Raw genomic sequence first — 16,407 nt, forward strand, 5'->3', positions numbered from 1 at the left:
ATATACGTATATATGTATATATATATACACATATATATATGTGTATATATATATGTATATATGTATATATATATATATACATCTTTATTTTCCACCCACCTGTGTAAAGTTCATGAGAGTAGGGATTTACTTTTGGTCAATGCTGTGTGCCCACCACCTAGAATTATGCCTGCAATTTAGTAGGCACTCAACAAATATTTGTTAAAGGAAGAAATTTTTTTTTCTGTAATAAAACCTTCAGATATATCTTCCTTTTAGTTAGTATTAAAGTACTCCAGTATCTTTTGCAATTTAAAATATTACACTTAAGAATCAGTTTTCCCCCCAAAGAATTTAATGATTATAACTAATATTTGTAGATTACTATAACTGATATTTGTTATAGTTTCAGAGAATTTGGCCATGATCATTTCTGATTTGAGACTATGTTGCTATCCTTATTTCATGGCAGTTTTAGCTGGTCTGGGAGAGTTAGAATACCATAAGTCTAATAAAGAGCTCATTGCAATATTAAATGTAAAACCCTGTCTCTTGCTACAGGGCTCTTATATTACAACATGCTGTTTTCTTATCTTATTTGATCTCTACTGATGGGCACTAATTTAAGAAATCTTCACAAATTATACCTATTTATAAATGTTTAAAAAATATAAACAATGTTAATATTCCTGAAGTTGGAAATATTAAAGCTAAAAGGGACTTACTGGCTGAATTGAATTGTTGGGGTCCACTGTTCATGATAAGAACAAAGTATTTATGTAGAAGCTATCAATACTTCTTGTGAATCCTGTTCTATGTTGAGCACTGTTTAAAGGCTCTGGAATTTGAACAATATGACATCCATAGGTCAAACTTGAGCTGGAAACAAAGGATCTGTTTTTCCAAAGAGAAAGGAAATCAAGAAGAGGACATTCCAGATAAGATAAATGGCACATGCCTTGGCTGGAAAGCAGATGAGAGTGACAATGTGTGTAGTGATTAAAAGGCCGATTTGCCTGAAAACTGTTATAAATAGAAGCAAGGATTTAGACCCTATACATTCTTAAAGAATTTCACTATGATTTTAAGGAAGGAGGAAGGGCAGAGAGAGGGGGAGAGCGAGAATCCCAAGGAGACTCCACGCTGTCAGTGCAGAGCCCAAAGTGGGGCTCGATCTCACAAATCAGGAGATCATGACCTGAGCCCAAATCAAGAGTCAGATGCTTAACTGACTGAGCCACCGAGGTGTCCCACAACAATAAATGAAATAAATTATTTAAAAATTCAAGTTAGACACATCTAGTGAAGTGAAACATGGTGGTGGTAAACCCTGAAGTTACCTTGTGTTCTTAGCTTCCATCATTCTGGATGGTAATGCTGGTTGTGTGGAGTAAACCTTCTTGTATCTGACAATAGGGTCTTCGTCAGGGAAAACTGTTTATGGGAGGTAAGGGTTAAGAGCTGGCATTTTGGAGGTTTGAATCTCAACTTTACCTGTGATTAGCTATGTGACCTTTGGAAATGGCTTAATTCCACTGTATTTTTTGTTTTCTCATTTGTGAGAGTGGGACAATATAGATAACAGTAGTCTATACCTCGGAATTATTGAAGATAACGGTGAATGCATGCAAGTATCAAGAGTAGTTAGCGTTGTGCCTGGCACATTGAGAAGAGACAGGAAATTGTGTGTGTTTCGTTGTTGGCACATTTTCATATCTCATAATGCATTCACATACATTGATGGTAAAAATAAAACCCAACCTTCAAATTTTGTATTTTTAAAAGAAATTCCAGTAGCTTTAGGCTGCTTGTACATGGTAAAAGTGAAATGGATAGTTAAAAATTACATATTAATTTGGCAAATGCAGATAATTTAATTAAACTCAAAGGGATTCTGAAGGCTTAGCACAACTGATCTAGGCTTGATCAAATTAAAAAGATATTTGCTAAAACTGCACTTGGGTATTCCATCATTGAAGAAGCATCTGTGGTGGAATGGAGTCCTTATCTACATTTTTAGTACATTTCTGCCAGTTATACACACTGCCTAAAAAGATTTTCCAGTTGGCGGTCATTTTAACCCAATTTAAATCCAAATATGCTTGTATAACAAAATATATAAGCTTACTCTGCAATTCCAGCTTTGATCTTCTAGTCTACAACATCCGTTTGGCTACTTTCATTAAAAATCTGTTGTTAACAAATACTTGGCTTAGAATTCTATGTTGAAGCTGATTTCCAGTCTTCTATATTACCTTGTGAAAACAGTGCCAAGTATGTCTAAGAAATTTATTAAGATATTAGCAAATAAATGAAAATTATGCAGAATACATTTTGAAATCTACATTAATATGATAGTACGCCATGTATGTATGTGAAATTATAGATTTTTATTTGATTTTACACTTAAATATTATGGATCTAGGTAATGTTTTAATCATCATTTCTGTAAGAAACTAGTTCTTAAAACGTGAGTTGAAAGTGTAGGACTAATTCTGATATTAGGGATAGTGTTTTTTTTTTTCTTCACTTGAATGAAAAATCCAGTTCTGTATAGCTAATCACATTTGAAAAAAAATGCATTTGATTTTGATAATCATTTGACATACTGGATTTTTATTTAATTGCAGATATTATCAAGGTTTTTCAATAAATGATCAGTGCTGCAGTTAATGGTAAATGTGATTTTTAGTAATTTGGTTCATGGGTGAGAGCTTGAGCTCTGAGCCAGACTGTGGGATTAAAATCCTGGCTTCATTAGCTGTGTGACTGGGCAAATTCTCAATCATTATGTTCCTTGGTTACTTCATCTTCACAATGGAGACACAATGGTCGCGTTAACCTTATTATAGGGTTGTTGTGAGAATTCAATGAGATGAAACATACAAAGCCCTTAGAACAGTGCATAAATGCTCAGTGTGGATGTTGTTATGTGGTTCTAACCTTCCTTTTTAGTTTTGTTTACCTGTACATAATTTCTTGCTCTTTTAACCTTTGGTTGTTATTGTTAATGTTGTGTTAATCATCTTATATTTAATAAATCTGGCCACGTTATTGTAGGTAACAGAGTCATCAAATGGTGACTTGTAATACACTTTTAAAACATTAATGGGCTCCTGTTTTTTTTTTTAATGTTTATATTTGAGACAGAGAGAGAGAGTGTGAGCGAGCGGGGGATGGGCAGAGAGAGAGGGAGACAGATTCCAAAGCAGGCTCCATGCTGTCAACGCAGAGCCTGATGTGGGGCTCGAACCCACGAACCGTGAGATCGTGACATGAGCTGAAATCAAGAGTCAGATGCTCAACTGACTGAGCCATCTAGACATCCTCCTGCTGGATTTTTAATAAGAGTTTAGTCTACTTTTCCACGTCCTATACATTCTAGTGCCTGTTACTTGACGTGTGGTCTGCACACCAGCAGCTGCGTGGACGTTACCTGAGAGCTTGTTAGAATGCAGGATCTCAGGTCCCATTCTAGACTTCCTGAACCCGTCTTCACAGTAACAAAATCCCAGGTGATTCATATGCACAGTACAGTTTGGGAGGCATCACTGTATTGCACATTTCAGTCAGTCACTCACCAGTGCAAGGTAGAAGAGCTTGGTCAACCTCTCCCCACTCTTCCCTAGCTGCCTTCTGCTTAGGATTCCTTGATAGGTGGAGAGAGGAAGGAAGGGAAGAATGGTAGTGGGCACGCTAAGTGGGGAGAGGGGAAATGAGAAAGGATCGAAGGGAATGTGGGCTCTGTGACATAGACTTTCTTTTTTTTTATATTTATTTTTATTTTTTTCCAATATATGAAATTTATTGTCAAATTGGTTTCCATACAACACCCAGTGCTCATCCCAAAAGGAGCCCTCCTCAATACCCATCACCCACCCTCCCCTCCCTCCCACCCCCCATCAACCCTCAGTTTGTTCTCAGTTTTTAAGAGTCTGTTATGCTTTGGCTCTCTCCCACTCTAACCTCTTTTTTTTTTTCCTTCCCCTCCCCCATGGGTTTCTGTTAAGTTTCTTAGGATCCACATAAGAGTGAAAACATATGGTATCTGTCTTTCTCTGTATGGCTTATTTCACTTAGCATCACACTCTCCAGTTCCATCCACGTTGCTACAAAGGGCCATATTTCGTTCTTTCTCATTGTCACGTAGTACTCCATTGTGTATATAAACCACAATTTCTTTATCTATTCATCAGTTGATGGACATTTAGGCTCTTCCCACAATTTGGCTATTGTTGAGAGTGCTGCTATAAACATTGGGGTACAAGTGCCCCTATGCATCAGTACTCCTGTATCCCTTGGGTAAATTCCTAGCAGTGCTATTGCTGGGTCATAGGGTAGGTCTATTTTTAATTTTCTGAGGAACCTCCACACTGTTTTCCAGAGCGGCTGCACCAGTTTGCATTCCCACCAACAGTGCAAGAGGGTTTCCGTTTCTCCACATCCTCTCCAGCATCTATAGTCTCCTGATTTGTTCATTTTGGCCACTCTGACTGGTGTGAGGTGATATCTGAGTGTGGTTTTGATTTGTATTTCCCTGATGAGGAGCGACGTTGAGCATCTTTTCATGTGCCTGTTGGCCATCCAGATGTCTTCTTTAGAGAAGTGTCTATTCATGTTTTCTGCCCATTTCTTCACTGGGTTATTTGTTTTTCGGGTGTGGAATTTGGTGAGCTCTTTATAGATTTTGGATGCTAGCCCTTTGTCTGATTTGTCATTTACAAATATCTTTTCCCATTCCGTTGGTTGCCTTTTAGTTTTGTTGGTTGTTTCCTTTGCTGTGCAGAAGCTTTTTATCTTCATAAGGTCCCAGTAGTTCATTTTTGCTTTTAATTCCCTTGCCTTTGGGGATATGTCAAGTAAGAAATTACTGAGGTCTACGACTGAGTCAGAGAGGTCTTTTCCTACTTTCTCCTCTAGGGTTTTGATGGTTTCCTGTCTCACATTCAGGTCCTTTATCCATTTTGAGTTTATTTTTGTGAATGGTGTGAGAAAGTGGTCTAGTTTCAACCTTCTGCATGTTGCTGTCCAGTTCTCCCAGCACCATTTGTTAAAGAGACTGTCTTTTTTCCATTGGATGTTCTTTCCTGCTTTGTCAAAGATGAGTTGGCCATACGTTTGTGGGTCTAGTTCTGGGGTTTCTATTCTATTCCATTGGTCTATGTGTCTGTTTTTGTGCCATGTGACATAGACTTTCTTACATCATCCCTCCAAACCCTCACACTTCCTTATTTGTGCTGTTAGCATTCTTAACCTAGGCCAAACTCAAGAAAATGAGGGGTCTTAGACATTTGGACTGCTTCTTAGCTCACAAAGGGTGTTGATGTGGCCATACAACTGCACAGCAGTAAGTGCACTTGCAGCAAAAATTCCATTTTCTTTCCTTTTTAAGTCTTACTCGATGCCTTCGTAGGTATAGGGACATCACATCAATTTATCCAGAAACCTAAAAAAATACAGTTTAACAGTGTACAGATTTTGAAAGATAAATACAAACTTGTCCGTAATCATTTCACTAGTCATAAAAACTGCTGATGTGTTGATGTAGTTGCATCGAGGTCTTTTTCTTATACTTTCTTTCCTTTGAGGAATCTTCTAAGAATAATTTAAAAATTTTTTTAAATGTTTATTTATTTTTGAGAGAGAGAGAGAGACAAAGTGCAAGCAGGGGAGGGGCAGGGAGAGAGGGAGACACAGAATCTGAGGCAGGCTCCAGGCTCCGAGCTGTCAGCACAGAGCCTGACACGGGGCTTGAACCCACGAAGTGTGAGATCATGACCTGAGGTGAAGTCGGACGCTTAACTGACTGAGCCATCCAGGCGCCCCCTAAGAATATTTTTTAAACCGTATTTTGAGAATCACCAGTGACGTAATGCCATTCAAAAAAGTATGTGGAGATTTTTGGGGAAAAATACTATATGCATTGTGAGATTAAAAACTTATAAAAATGAAGTAGTTTTGACTCAGAGATAACGCTGTTTAGCCTTTGCCAGGTCAAGAAGTTTGGCCTGAGGTTGCTGGTTTTTTATGATTTGTCCAGAAATTGTAGATACATATATGCATCTAATACATATCTAAAACCTACTTGCAGCTATTATATTTATTTTGATATGAGAGTAATTAGAGTTTACAAGTTAGTTTTTCTCAATTACATCCTTTAAAAAAAATTTTTTTTTAAGTGTTTATTTATTTCTGAGACAGAGACAGAGCATGAGTGGGGGAGGGGCAGAGAGAGAGGGAGACACAGAATCCAAAGCAGGCTCCAGGCTCCGAGCTGTCAGCACAGAGCCCGACGCGGGGCTCAAACTCACGAACTGTGAGATCATGACCTGAGGTGAAGTCGGACGTTTAACCGACTGAGCCACCCAGGTGCCCCTCAATTACATCTTAATGGGGTCAAGTGGTTGTTCCAGTTTCCATGAGCTTCTCAGTTCTTATGACATCTAGATATGTCATTGGAGAAGTAAATATGAGAACGATGACTTCTTTATGCAAACGTTTTCTCAAACTCACATTTTTATAATATTGCATGATGTTTTACTGTCTTTTAAGGTATGCCTTGAGTGTGGCGAAGATTATTGCTCAGGTTGCTTTGCTAAAATTCACCAGAAGGGGGCACTGAAGCTCCATAGAACAACTCTTTTGCAGGTATCGCTTTTTAAAATGCTTTACTTGTAGTGTATTTATAAAATGTTTCAGCACGAAGACATTTAAAACATGTTTAGTTATCTAGAATTTAGGATGATTTATATTAATTTCTAAAATTCTATTATGTACAGTCTTTACATATATCTTAAAATTATTTTACTGAATGCTAATCTGGGTTCTATTTTGCTATTTAAACTGTGTTTTAATATAGTTCTTGAAACATTAGCTTGATTAGAGTTTTTAGATCATGCATTTTATCTATGAACTTGACATTTAAAAATTAGACAGCATTTTGTATCTATTGTGGTTTAAAAAGAACATATAGTTTCAGTATTATTTCTATATAGTTTATAAAAAGAAATCTCTATATTTTCTTTTCATGTTTTTTTTTTAATTTAGTCTTTCATTTGTCCTCATCCATTATCATTTAAATAAGCTTATCTCTCAGGTTTCTACTTTTCTTTCTACATAGTAGAAGCTTTTATTTTTCCTTGTATAATCATTGTTTTTAAACTCAAACTCTGTCAGATGGTTTAAAAATTCTAAGATTTAAGTGATAAATATGGCTAAATATATATATGACATATTATGCCAGTTACATTTAACAATGGACTGTTATGTCATAGATTTCATTCGTTGCACAGTAATTTACTCAACAAATATTTATTGAATGCCTTTTCGAAAGCAGGGGATGTGCTAGGCAGTACCTTAAACAGAAGAATAATGCTAGGATCCTACTCTTAAGGACCTGAGGATAAAAGTGGTAAACGAGGACCTAGTGTAATGGGTTAAAGATTTTAATATCTTGTAGGCAAAAGGAAGGAGATGATCAGATCTGTATTTAGAAAGATCACTGGTAGATTTCAGTTTTTACATGTGACTTCAGTATAAATATTATATTGGTAACTCTCAAGGATACTGATGACCCAAGTCATAATAGCCACAAAACATAAAATAGACCTTACTCATATCAGTATTTACCAAATTCAGTTACTTTTGAATGGCTGGCTACTCATTGGTAGCCTCCTGGTAGAATGATGAAGGAAAACAAAACTAAAAAACGCCTACTGCTTCAGGAAGTTTTGTACAACTGGACAGTTAAAGAAATGAAAATTAATGTCTATAAATGTGAATGTGATTATTAACATACAAATAATATAGATTTTAAAGGCATGCCACTTTAAAGGTGAAGAATATACCCCTTGTGAGCTCATATTAGGAATTGTCCATTCAGTGATTTTTTTCAGCATGTTTTCTGAGTTGTCACTCAGTGAATTAGGTACCATGCCAGCTTGTATGGAAGAAACAAAACAAAACAAAAAAGAGAACCGGCTCCTTCTCTCAACTTCAGTATTTGACCTTCAAGATTTATCTATGTCTGATTTTCTTCTCTCTCTCCCTCCCTCTTCCCCTTCTCTTTTCCTCCCTCTCCCTCTGTCGCATGTACATCACACAGACACACACATACTCAAAATAAATTTCAAAAGGCAGTCAAACTTTGCTGTGATATACCTTATTGTTATCCAGAGACAAACGGGATGATAAGTGTCGAGTCATGCTTACTAACACAACATAGTGTATGTTTTCTAAACATTTAGCATTTTTCTATTCCATATTAATGTCATTAAAATGGCTGTCTTCTATATCTTAAAAAGGAGAACATCATCTTTGTAGATGAGATTCTTATATAATTCTAAATACAGAATGGATAAGGAAGAGAAAATTAATATTTACTGACTAAATACTCTGTATCCTATACTGTTGTATACTACCAGCATCATATTTACAAATTTCGATTGCAGGGGAGGAAAGATTGGTAAGTCAGAAATAGTAAAAATGTTATTTAAGTTCCTAGTGGATCTCAACTTGTGGAAGACACGTTCATCTCTGAAAGTTAACATAGTGAATTTTATAATATGTATACGAATCAAACAGCATAGCAGGTGACAGTGAATTCTTGAGAGGTTTCAAATACAGGGGTTCCTTTATGCATATGTTTTAAAGTTAAACACCGATAGAGAATATTTTCCACATTCATATTACTTCTCTGTGTTGCTCTCCATTCTGTGAAGGCCAAAATTGCAACTTGATGCTATTTCGAGGATAGTCCTGGGAAGTTCATTGCCTACTGAGGAAATCAAATTAGGAGGCTAAACTTAGAAAAAAAAGTCTAGAGAAACTCCACATGTTGGGAGCTAAACGTATATTGTTACTCTTTTTATATAATATGATTTCACTTACCCAGATTGCTAATTAATGAAATACTTTGCAGGAGATTTTCTCCAGGTAATCATGTAAATTTGACCATTTATTCATTCAGAAGATCTTAAATTAAAAAATGTTTTGTTTTTTTTTTTAAAGGAAGCTTTAACAAAAAGTAAAACATAATCCCTCCCTTCTTAGTAAAGAGTACAGTGAACACATCCTCACTATATTTTGGTGACACCTTCTGGTTATTTTGACCACCAGCTGTTATGACAGTAAGAGGCCTCGACTAGCTGATGTAGTATGGGTAGCTACACCTTCCTCTAAGAGATTTGCTCCTCTGGTTAGTACTTCACTTTTCTTCTTTAACATGTCTTACCCATTCTCTGCCGTCACTCCTTGACTTTAACCAACTGTCCCATTAGCTGTCTGCCATTTTCTTCTTATTTCGTTCTCTGTTTGGCCTTTAATTTTTTGCAGTCATCTTGTTTCTTTTTCTCCTTGTTTCTATCATTCTCTCTGGTCTTTCCCTAGGAGTTAAGATTCTTGATGCTGCTTTCTGCCCTGGCCTGATGACCACTGGTCAGCAGTGAATGGTGTCTCTCTCTTGTTTAGCCCTCAATAATAAGTCATACGGTATTTTTAGCTTCCCACTGTTTTGGCAACTGTCAAAGGCATGAGATTTTTTTGTTGTTGACTGCTGAATTCATACCAAATTTGAGAAGTTAGAGCAGGCGTTTGATATCTGACTATTAAGCATTGCTATACCAAAAGCAAGCATTCTGGGGCGCCTGGGTGGCTCAGTCGGTTGGTATCTGACTCTTGATTTCAACTCAGGTCATGATCTCATGGTTCGTGAGTTGGAGCCCTTCACCAGGCTCTGTTCTGACATCGTGGAGCTTGCTTGGGATTTCTCTCTCCCTCTATCTCTCCCCATGCCCTATTCTCTCTCTCTCTCTCTCTCTCTCTCAAAATAAATAAATACTAAAAAAAAAAAATCAAGCATTCTTGGCTAATGGCCATTCTACTTTATATTCTTTATGCTGACATTTCTGGGTATTTTAAAGCATAGCCAAATTTGATTGCTATGAACTGTTTCTGCCACCATCCTACAGCCCAGTGAATCTTTACAAAGTTCACGGTCAACAGAGACCATTTTGAATTTTTTTTTTTAACACTTATTTATTTTTGAGACAGAGAGAGACAGAGCATGAACAGGGGAGGGGCAGAGAGAGAGGGAGACACAGAATCTGAAACAGGCTCCAGGCTCTGAGCGGTCAGCACAGAGCCTGACGCGGGGCTCGAACCCACGGACCGTGAGATCATGACCTGAGCCGAAGTCGGACGCCCAACCGACCGAGCCACCCAGGCGCCCCAACAGAGACCATTTTGTACTGCATGCCTTCTTTTACTTAAGAGGTAAATCCTTGAAAAAAATTAAAGGCAAATTATTACCATTTCCATGTTGACTGACATAATTTCAAAGGGCTTATCTTTTGATTTATGATTGATTTATACTTGGCAGTGATTCCAACACAAGTTTTTTTGTTTGTTTGTTTTTGCTTTTTTTTTTTTTTTTTACCTCTCCAATCTCTGTTACATAGTTAATTATCTACAAAATAAACTAAATGCAGGAGAGGAATTACTAGGATGAATCTCCTATTTCTATATTTAGAATGATTTGTAACACTTTAAGGGTTGGAACAATAGTGTTTTTCAGTGAGTAAACCTCACACTGATGAAAAATAAGGTCTTAATCTATCAGGCATTTCTGTTTCCTTTTAACAACAATCAAACTGAAGAGACAAGGTTAATCAGACATAATAGAAGATGGGGGAGAAGGCAAACAAAACATATTCCATTATGAAATATGACATGCACAAAGGGAGATTGGATTAGTTAAATCATGAATAGATTCTGGTATGTATATTTTCTCAATTGAAATGGAGATTTTTCGTAACCATAAAGGAGAGACCTTGGGAAAGGGGGTGTTCTCATTAAGAGAGAAGCGATAACTGAGGTAGAATTTTCCATGTTTTCTGTTATAAAGCCTTTATACATAGCCTCTTTACTTTTTTTCAAATCTCCAAAGAAAGATATGCCTATATAGATATAAATGGGGATACATTTTTGCTTGAAAATACTTATGGGAGGGGCGCCTGGGTGGCGCAGTCGGTTAAGCGTCCGACTTCAGCCAGGTCACGATCTCGCGGTCCGTGAGTTCGAGCCCCGCGTCAGGCTCTGGGCTGATGGCTCGGAGCCTGGAGCCTGTTTCCGATTCTGTGTCTCCCTCTCTCTCTGCCCCTCCCCCGTTCATACTCAATCTCTCTTTTTTCCAAAAAAAAAAAAAAAACGTAAAAAAAAAAAATTTAAAAAAAAAAAAAAAAAAAAAAAAAGAAAATACTTATGGGAACATCTTCAGATTACTACTTATGCTTATTGACTTTACAGTAGTCTTTTTCTCTTAGTTGACAATGACTAATATCAGCTCTTAGGCTCACACTATCATTATTCTGTTAATGTTCAGAATAATACAGTATTTTTAGATCATAGCTCGTCACTTGGATAATATCATGGTTACCCACTTGGATGATCTCAGTGGACCCGTTACAGATGCTGTGTGTACACGTATTATAGATGCAATGGTGTGTCACTGATTTCTTCCTCTTGAGAACTGAGATACTCACTTTCCCAGCTGCCTGGAGTGCTACCTGCAGATAGATGGCATTTGGATCTCTCCTCCTCCAAGCTTACACTCCCATTCTGGGGCAGCCCATTCCGTGGTCCCGTATCTGGTTTGCGTGCGGGCATAAACTTCAGCAGACCCCTGCCTTGATTGAGAGCAGCTCTGACAGCGATCACAGCTCCTCCCATGGAGCTGGCAACTACATCAAACCCAGCTTTCCCTTTTGCCCACATCTGCCTCTGTTTTACATCACACTTGTTCTCCTCAGAGCACTTCCCACTGAAAGGCAGGCAGGCAAACCTCAGAATTTGGTTCCTGGGGAACCTGACCCATCAATAATGTCATTCAGAGTGGGGTTATAGATAATTTTTGGCCTGATTTCAGAGTGTGCTGCAATTTTGGAAGGTCAGTGTATAATATCTCTTCCTTCATTTTTCAGATTCTGAACCAAGGAAGAAATAGATATTAGAGTGAAAACGTAGAAATCAAAATATCAATTTTATTATTGCTGCAGTCAGAACCAGTGGTTGTGGTGTGAATGTCCAGACAAATTCAGCTTCCTGATTCTTCCTGGAATTGAACATTTTTTCACCCCCACCCCTAAACTGCAGACATTTCCCTTTGGCGTGGCAGAGCCAACCCACTAAACCTCTTAATGGATATCTAGATTGGAATGTATCCTTCTCTGGACAGGCTGTGCTCAGAGGGAGAATGAAGGAGGGGCCGAGGTGAGCATGTTCACCTCCTTCTCCAGAGTCTCAGCAATAGGAGAGATGTGTAAGGACGGGGAGTAAATGTTCCCTTCACAAAGAATTATCATAAGTTCTCATGATTTTAGAGTCCAGGTAATACAAATATTTTGTATAAACTTGCTACTTATAAATATTAGTTAATATTACACTAAGAAAAAACAAAATACTTAAACATGTATAAACAACTGATTCATGGCATGTTTTTCTCCTGTTTCTTTTTTTTTTTTTCCTGTTTCTTAAATATGAATCATGTTATTAACAAATACCTCTTGTGCCAACAGTCTGTGTTTATTGTTTTTTGGTATGATTGTCACTTCATACGTCCTCTATCAAAGGGTTTTTTTTAACTATGTTGTTATTGACTATTCATTCTTTTATATCTTCTGATAAGTTTCAAATCCTGTGAGGAAAGGGACTATTTCTGTTTTGTTCATCACTGTATTCTCAGTGCTTAACATTGTACCTGACACACATATATCAAATTTTTGAAACGTGAATGAATCCCTAATGATCTGATCAAGCTCCTGACATAATTTAAAATGATATTTTCACTAGCAAAGTATATTTTTCTCTGAATTTTGAAAACCAAAGACTGGGTAATTAAAGGAGTTTATGGTATGTTTTGTGTTCTGTTGAAGGACCAGCAAAAGCCTTTCCTCTTAAGTCTGAGAATTTGAACTTGAGTTCATTTTTTTAGCTCTTTTCCTGGGAAAAAGATGAAGGTAGTAATGTCAAGTATGTCCCTAGACAACATACTAACGGTAAACACGAGTCCTGATTGCCAACTTGCATTCAAATGTGAGAACGTAAATACTTGGAGTAAGCCATAGGTCTCTGAGTGTGGTGAGCTTTGTACCGTGGCTTCTGCTGTGGGACTCTGGATGCCACGCAGATGAGGATTGACCTGGTGGAAGATAAGGCTTCTGAGACGACGTCATCCTCATGTATCTGAGCTGTACTTGTGCGTGAACTGTGGCAAGACTCCCACTCAAGAAGAACAACTGATGCTGTCCTGTCAGCAAACTGTTGTCCCTGTTCTTATCCTTCTCAGTAGACCGATGCCAGGACTGCTCCGATGATAGCCTTGTGAGACTGCAAATTCAGTTAACCCGGGCAGACTTCTTGGTAGGCACTGCCTACCAGGCAGTTTCAAAACACAAAATGGTGGGATACCTGAAAGATAAATGAAGACACTTGCATAGGCACCATTGGCAAGGATATTTTTAAAACAGCTCACATACTATCCATTTATCAATTCAGTTGAGTGGATTTTAGTATATTCACAGATAGTGTGTAAGTATCAACACAATTGATTGTAGAACATTTTCATCACTTTAAAAAGACACCCCATACCCTTTTGCTACTACCACATGTCCTGATACCCTTCTTTCCCCGATCCTCTGGCAACCACGAATCCATTTTCTGTCTTTGTAGATTAGCCTGTATTTAATATAAATTGAATTGTATAATATGTGGTCTTTTATGACTGGCTTCTTTTACTCAGTAAAAGTAAAAGGTTTCCAAGGTTCATCCTTGTACTTTTATGTTTATGGCTAAATAACATTTCATTGTATATATTGATACGCCACATTTTGTTTATCCGTTGTCGGATGGACATTTGGTTGTTTACCCCTTTTGGCTATTATGAACAGTACTGCTGTGAACACATATGTACAGGCTTTTACATGGACGTATGTTTTTATTTCTCTTAGCTCTGTCTCTAATAGTGGAATTCCTGGTTCATATGATAACTCGGTCTTTAATTGTTTGAGGAGCTGCTGGAGTATTTTTGAAAGTGGCTGCTCCATTTGACACTGCAGTCAACAGAATTTGAAAGTTGTGATTTCTGTGTGTCCTAGCCAACACTTTTTTTTGTCTCACTTTAAAAAAAAAAAAGCATGCAGTGTTATATTACTTTCAGGTGTATAATCTAGTAATTCAACACTCCCATGCATCACCCTATGCTCATCAAGACAAGTGCACTCCTTAACCCCCATCACCTAGTTTACCCTTTTCCTCATTCCTCTCCCCTCTGGTAACCATCAGTTTGTTCTCTATAGTTAAAAGTCTGTTTCTTGGGGCGCCTGGGTGGCGCAGTCGGTTAAGCGTCCGACTTCAGCCAGGTCACGATCTCGCGGTCCGTGAGTTCGAGCCCCGCGTCAGGCTCTGGGCTGATGGCTCGGAGCCTGGAGCCTGTTTCCGATTCTGTGTCTCCCTCTCTCTCTGCCCCTCCCCCGTTCATGCTCTGTCTCTCTCTGTCCCAAAAATAAATAAAAAACGTTGAAAAAAAAATTAAAAAAAAAAAAGTCTGTTTCTTGATTTTCCTCCTTCCCCCCCCCCTTATGTTTGTTTGTTTTGTTTCTTAAATGCCATGTATGAATAAAATCATATGGTATTTGTCTTTCTCTGACTGACTTATTTCAATTAGCATAATACTCTCTGCAAGATTTCCTTCTTTTTTATGGCTAACATTAGCATCTTCTTTATCCATTCATCAGTTGTTGGACACTTGGACTGCATCCATATCTTGGCTATTGTAAATAATGCTACAGTAAACATAGGGGTGCAGCTATCCCTTTTAATTGTTATTCTTGTATTCTTTGGGTAAATACCCAGTAATGTGATTGCTGGATCATAAGGTATTTGTGTTTTTAACTTTTTGAGGAACTTCCATTGTCTCACTTTTTTGATTCTAGCATCATTTTTAAGATTTATTTTTAATTAATTTATTTTTCAATGTTTGTTTATTTTTGAGAGAGAGACAGAGAGACAGAGTGTGACCAGCGGAGGGACAGAGAGAGAGGGAGACACAGTTGATTCTAGCATCTTACTGGGCATGAAGTCATATCTCATTGTGGTTTTGATTTACATTTCCCTGATTACTATGCATATTGAACATCTTTTTATGTGCTTATTGGACATTTGTGTATCTTCTTCGGAGGAATATTGACAAGAAGTTTTGAGAAGCCCTAGATATGGGACAGTTAATAGCCAACACTTCAGTGACACCACATCTGTGATGACTTTTTCAATGCTAGTACTAAGAGAAGCTAGAGAAAAGGAAAAGATGACATTTGAAAGACGTATACTTGCAGGGTGGTTGTGAGGATCCGATTAAGTGACAACAGATATAAAAATATTCAGCTTATAGCAGGTGCTCCAGACATTAGGTTTTATTAGTCAGGCTATCGTATTTGAAAAAATTCAACACCGATCTAAATTTAGAACCTAGAAAACAAAGTATATTAATGATCATGCATCTAAAGAATTAATGAAATTGTTACTTTTGGTTTTAGGGCTGTCTTCGAAATTATTGTAGTAATATATATTTTGGAAAGCTTATGTGAAAAAAAAAACAGTGAACTAAAGTTTTAGAAAAATACAGACCTCCTCATTATCCAAATAGAGAATAATAGAATCTCAATTTTGGAGGGGACCATAAAGATTATTAGTCTAACTACATGTCCAAAACTTTAATCAATCACATTGTTGTTGGATATTTGCAGGTGCTAGTAATACTATCTTAAAGTTTTTTCATGGAATCTGACAAGGTTTACAGCAATTTATGTTCACTGGTCTTTATAAAATAAAAATGTTCAATTGTGATGTAACAGCATTACTGTATATAAAAACCAAATATGACAAAGTATTGATTGTTATTTGTTAGGGAGTTTATTCTGCTATGTTTCAAAATCTGTTATTAAGAGCACTGCATAGAAAATCATTTCTTTCTCATGTAGCTCAAATGTGAGTAATTACTGAAAGCAGCTAACTCATCTGGATGTATACATGTAACATTAGTTGAAAACAATAGTAAGTACTTGCCAAGATAATTAATATAGTGCATAATTATATGGCATCAAAACTGCAAATGGAAAGATTGCAGGTGTGTATTTCCTATGTTATTTTTTTGTTCCTAATCTGACTCACTTTTAAGATTGCTCTCTAAATAGAATTTTTTACTGTTGTAATAAAATTTGAAAGGCACAGCTATTTAGACGAAGATCATCCCATTTTATTATTTTTCTGGATACTAAGTGATTTAAAAATTTTTGACAATATGTCAAATATATACATATATATTTGACAGCGCCCCTACACACATGCTTTGTTGTGTGTGTGTGTGTGTGTGTGTAT

The 16,407-nt window shown here is 37.1% G+C and overlaps 1 protein-coding gene across 2 annotated transcripts in view; it reads left to right on the forward strand.

Annotated features, from left to right (window-relative positions):
• The window catches only part of ZBBX (zinc finger B-box domain containing), a 129,129-nt gene that overhangs the window by 25,145 nt on the left and 87,577 nt on the right, over positions 1–16,407 (forward strand). For both annotated transcript variants that reach the window (XM_049628595.1, XM_049628596.1), the window contains one exon: positions 6,532–6,627. In XM_049628595.1, coding sequence (XP_049484552.1) covers positions 6,532–6,627 — 96 coding nt within the window. The remainder of the gene's footprint in view (positions 1–6,531; positions 6,628–16,407) is intronic.

This window comes from Panthera uncia, chromosome C2 (assembly GCF_023721935.1).
Source record: "Panthera uncia isolate 11264 chromosome C2, Puncia_PCG_1.0, whole genome shotgun sequence".
Taxonomy (NCBI): Eukaryota; Metazoa; Chordata; class Mammalia; order Carnivora; family Felidae; genus Panthera; species Panthera uncia.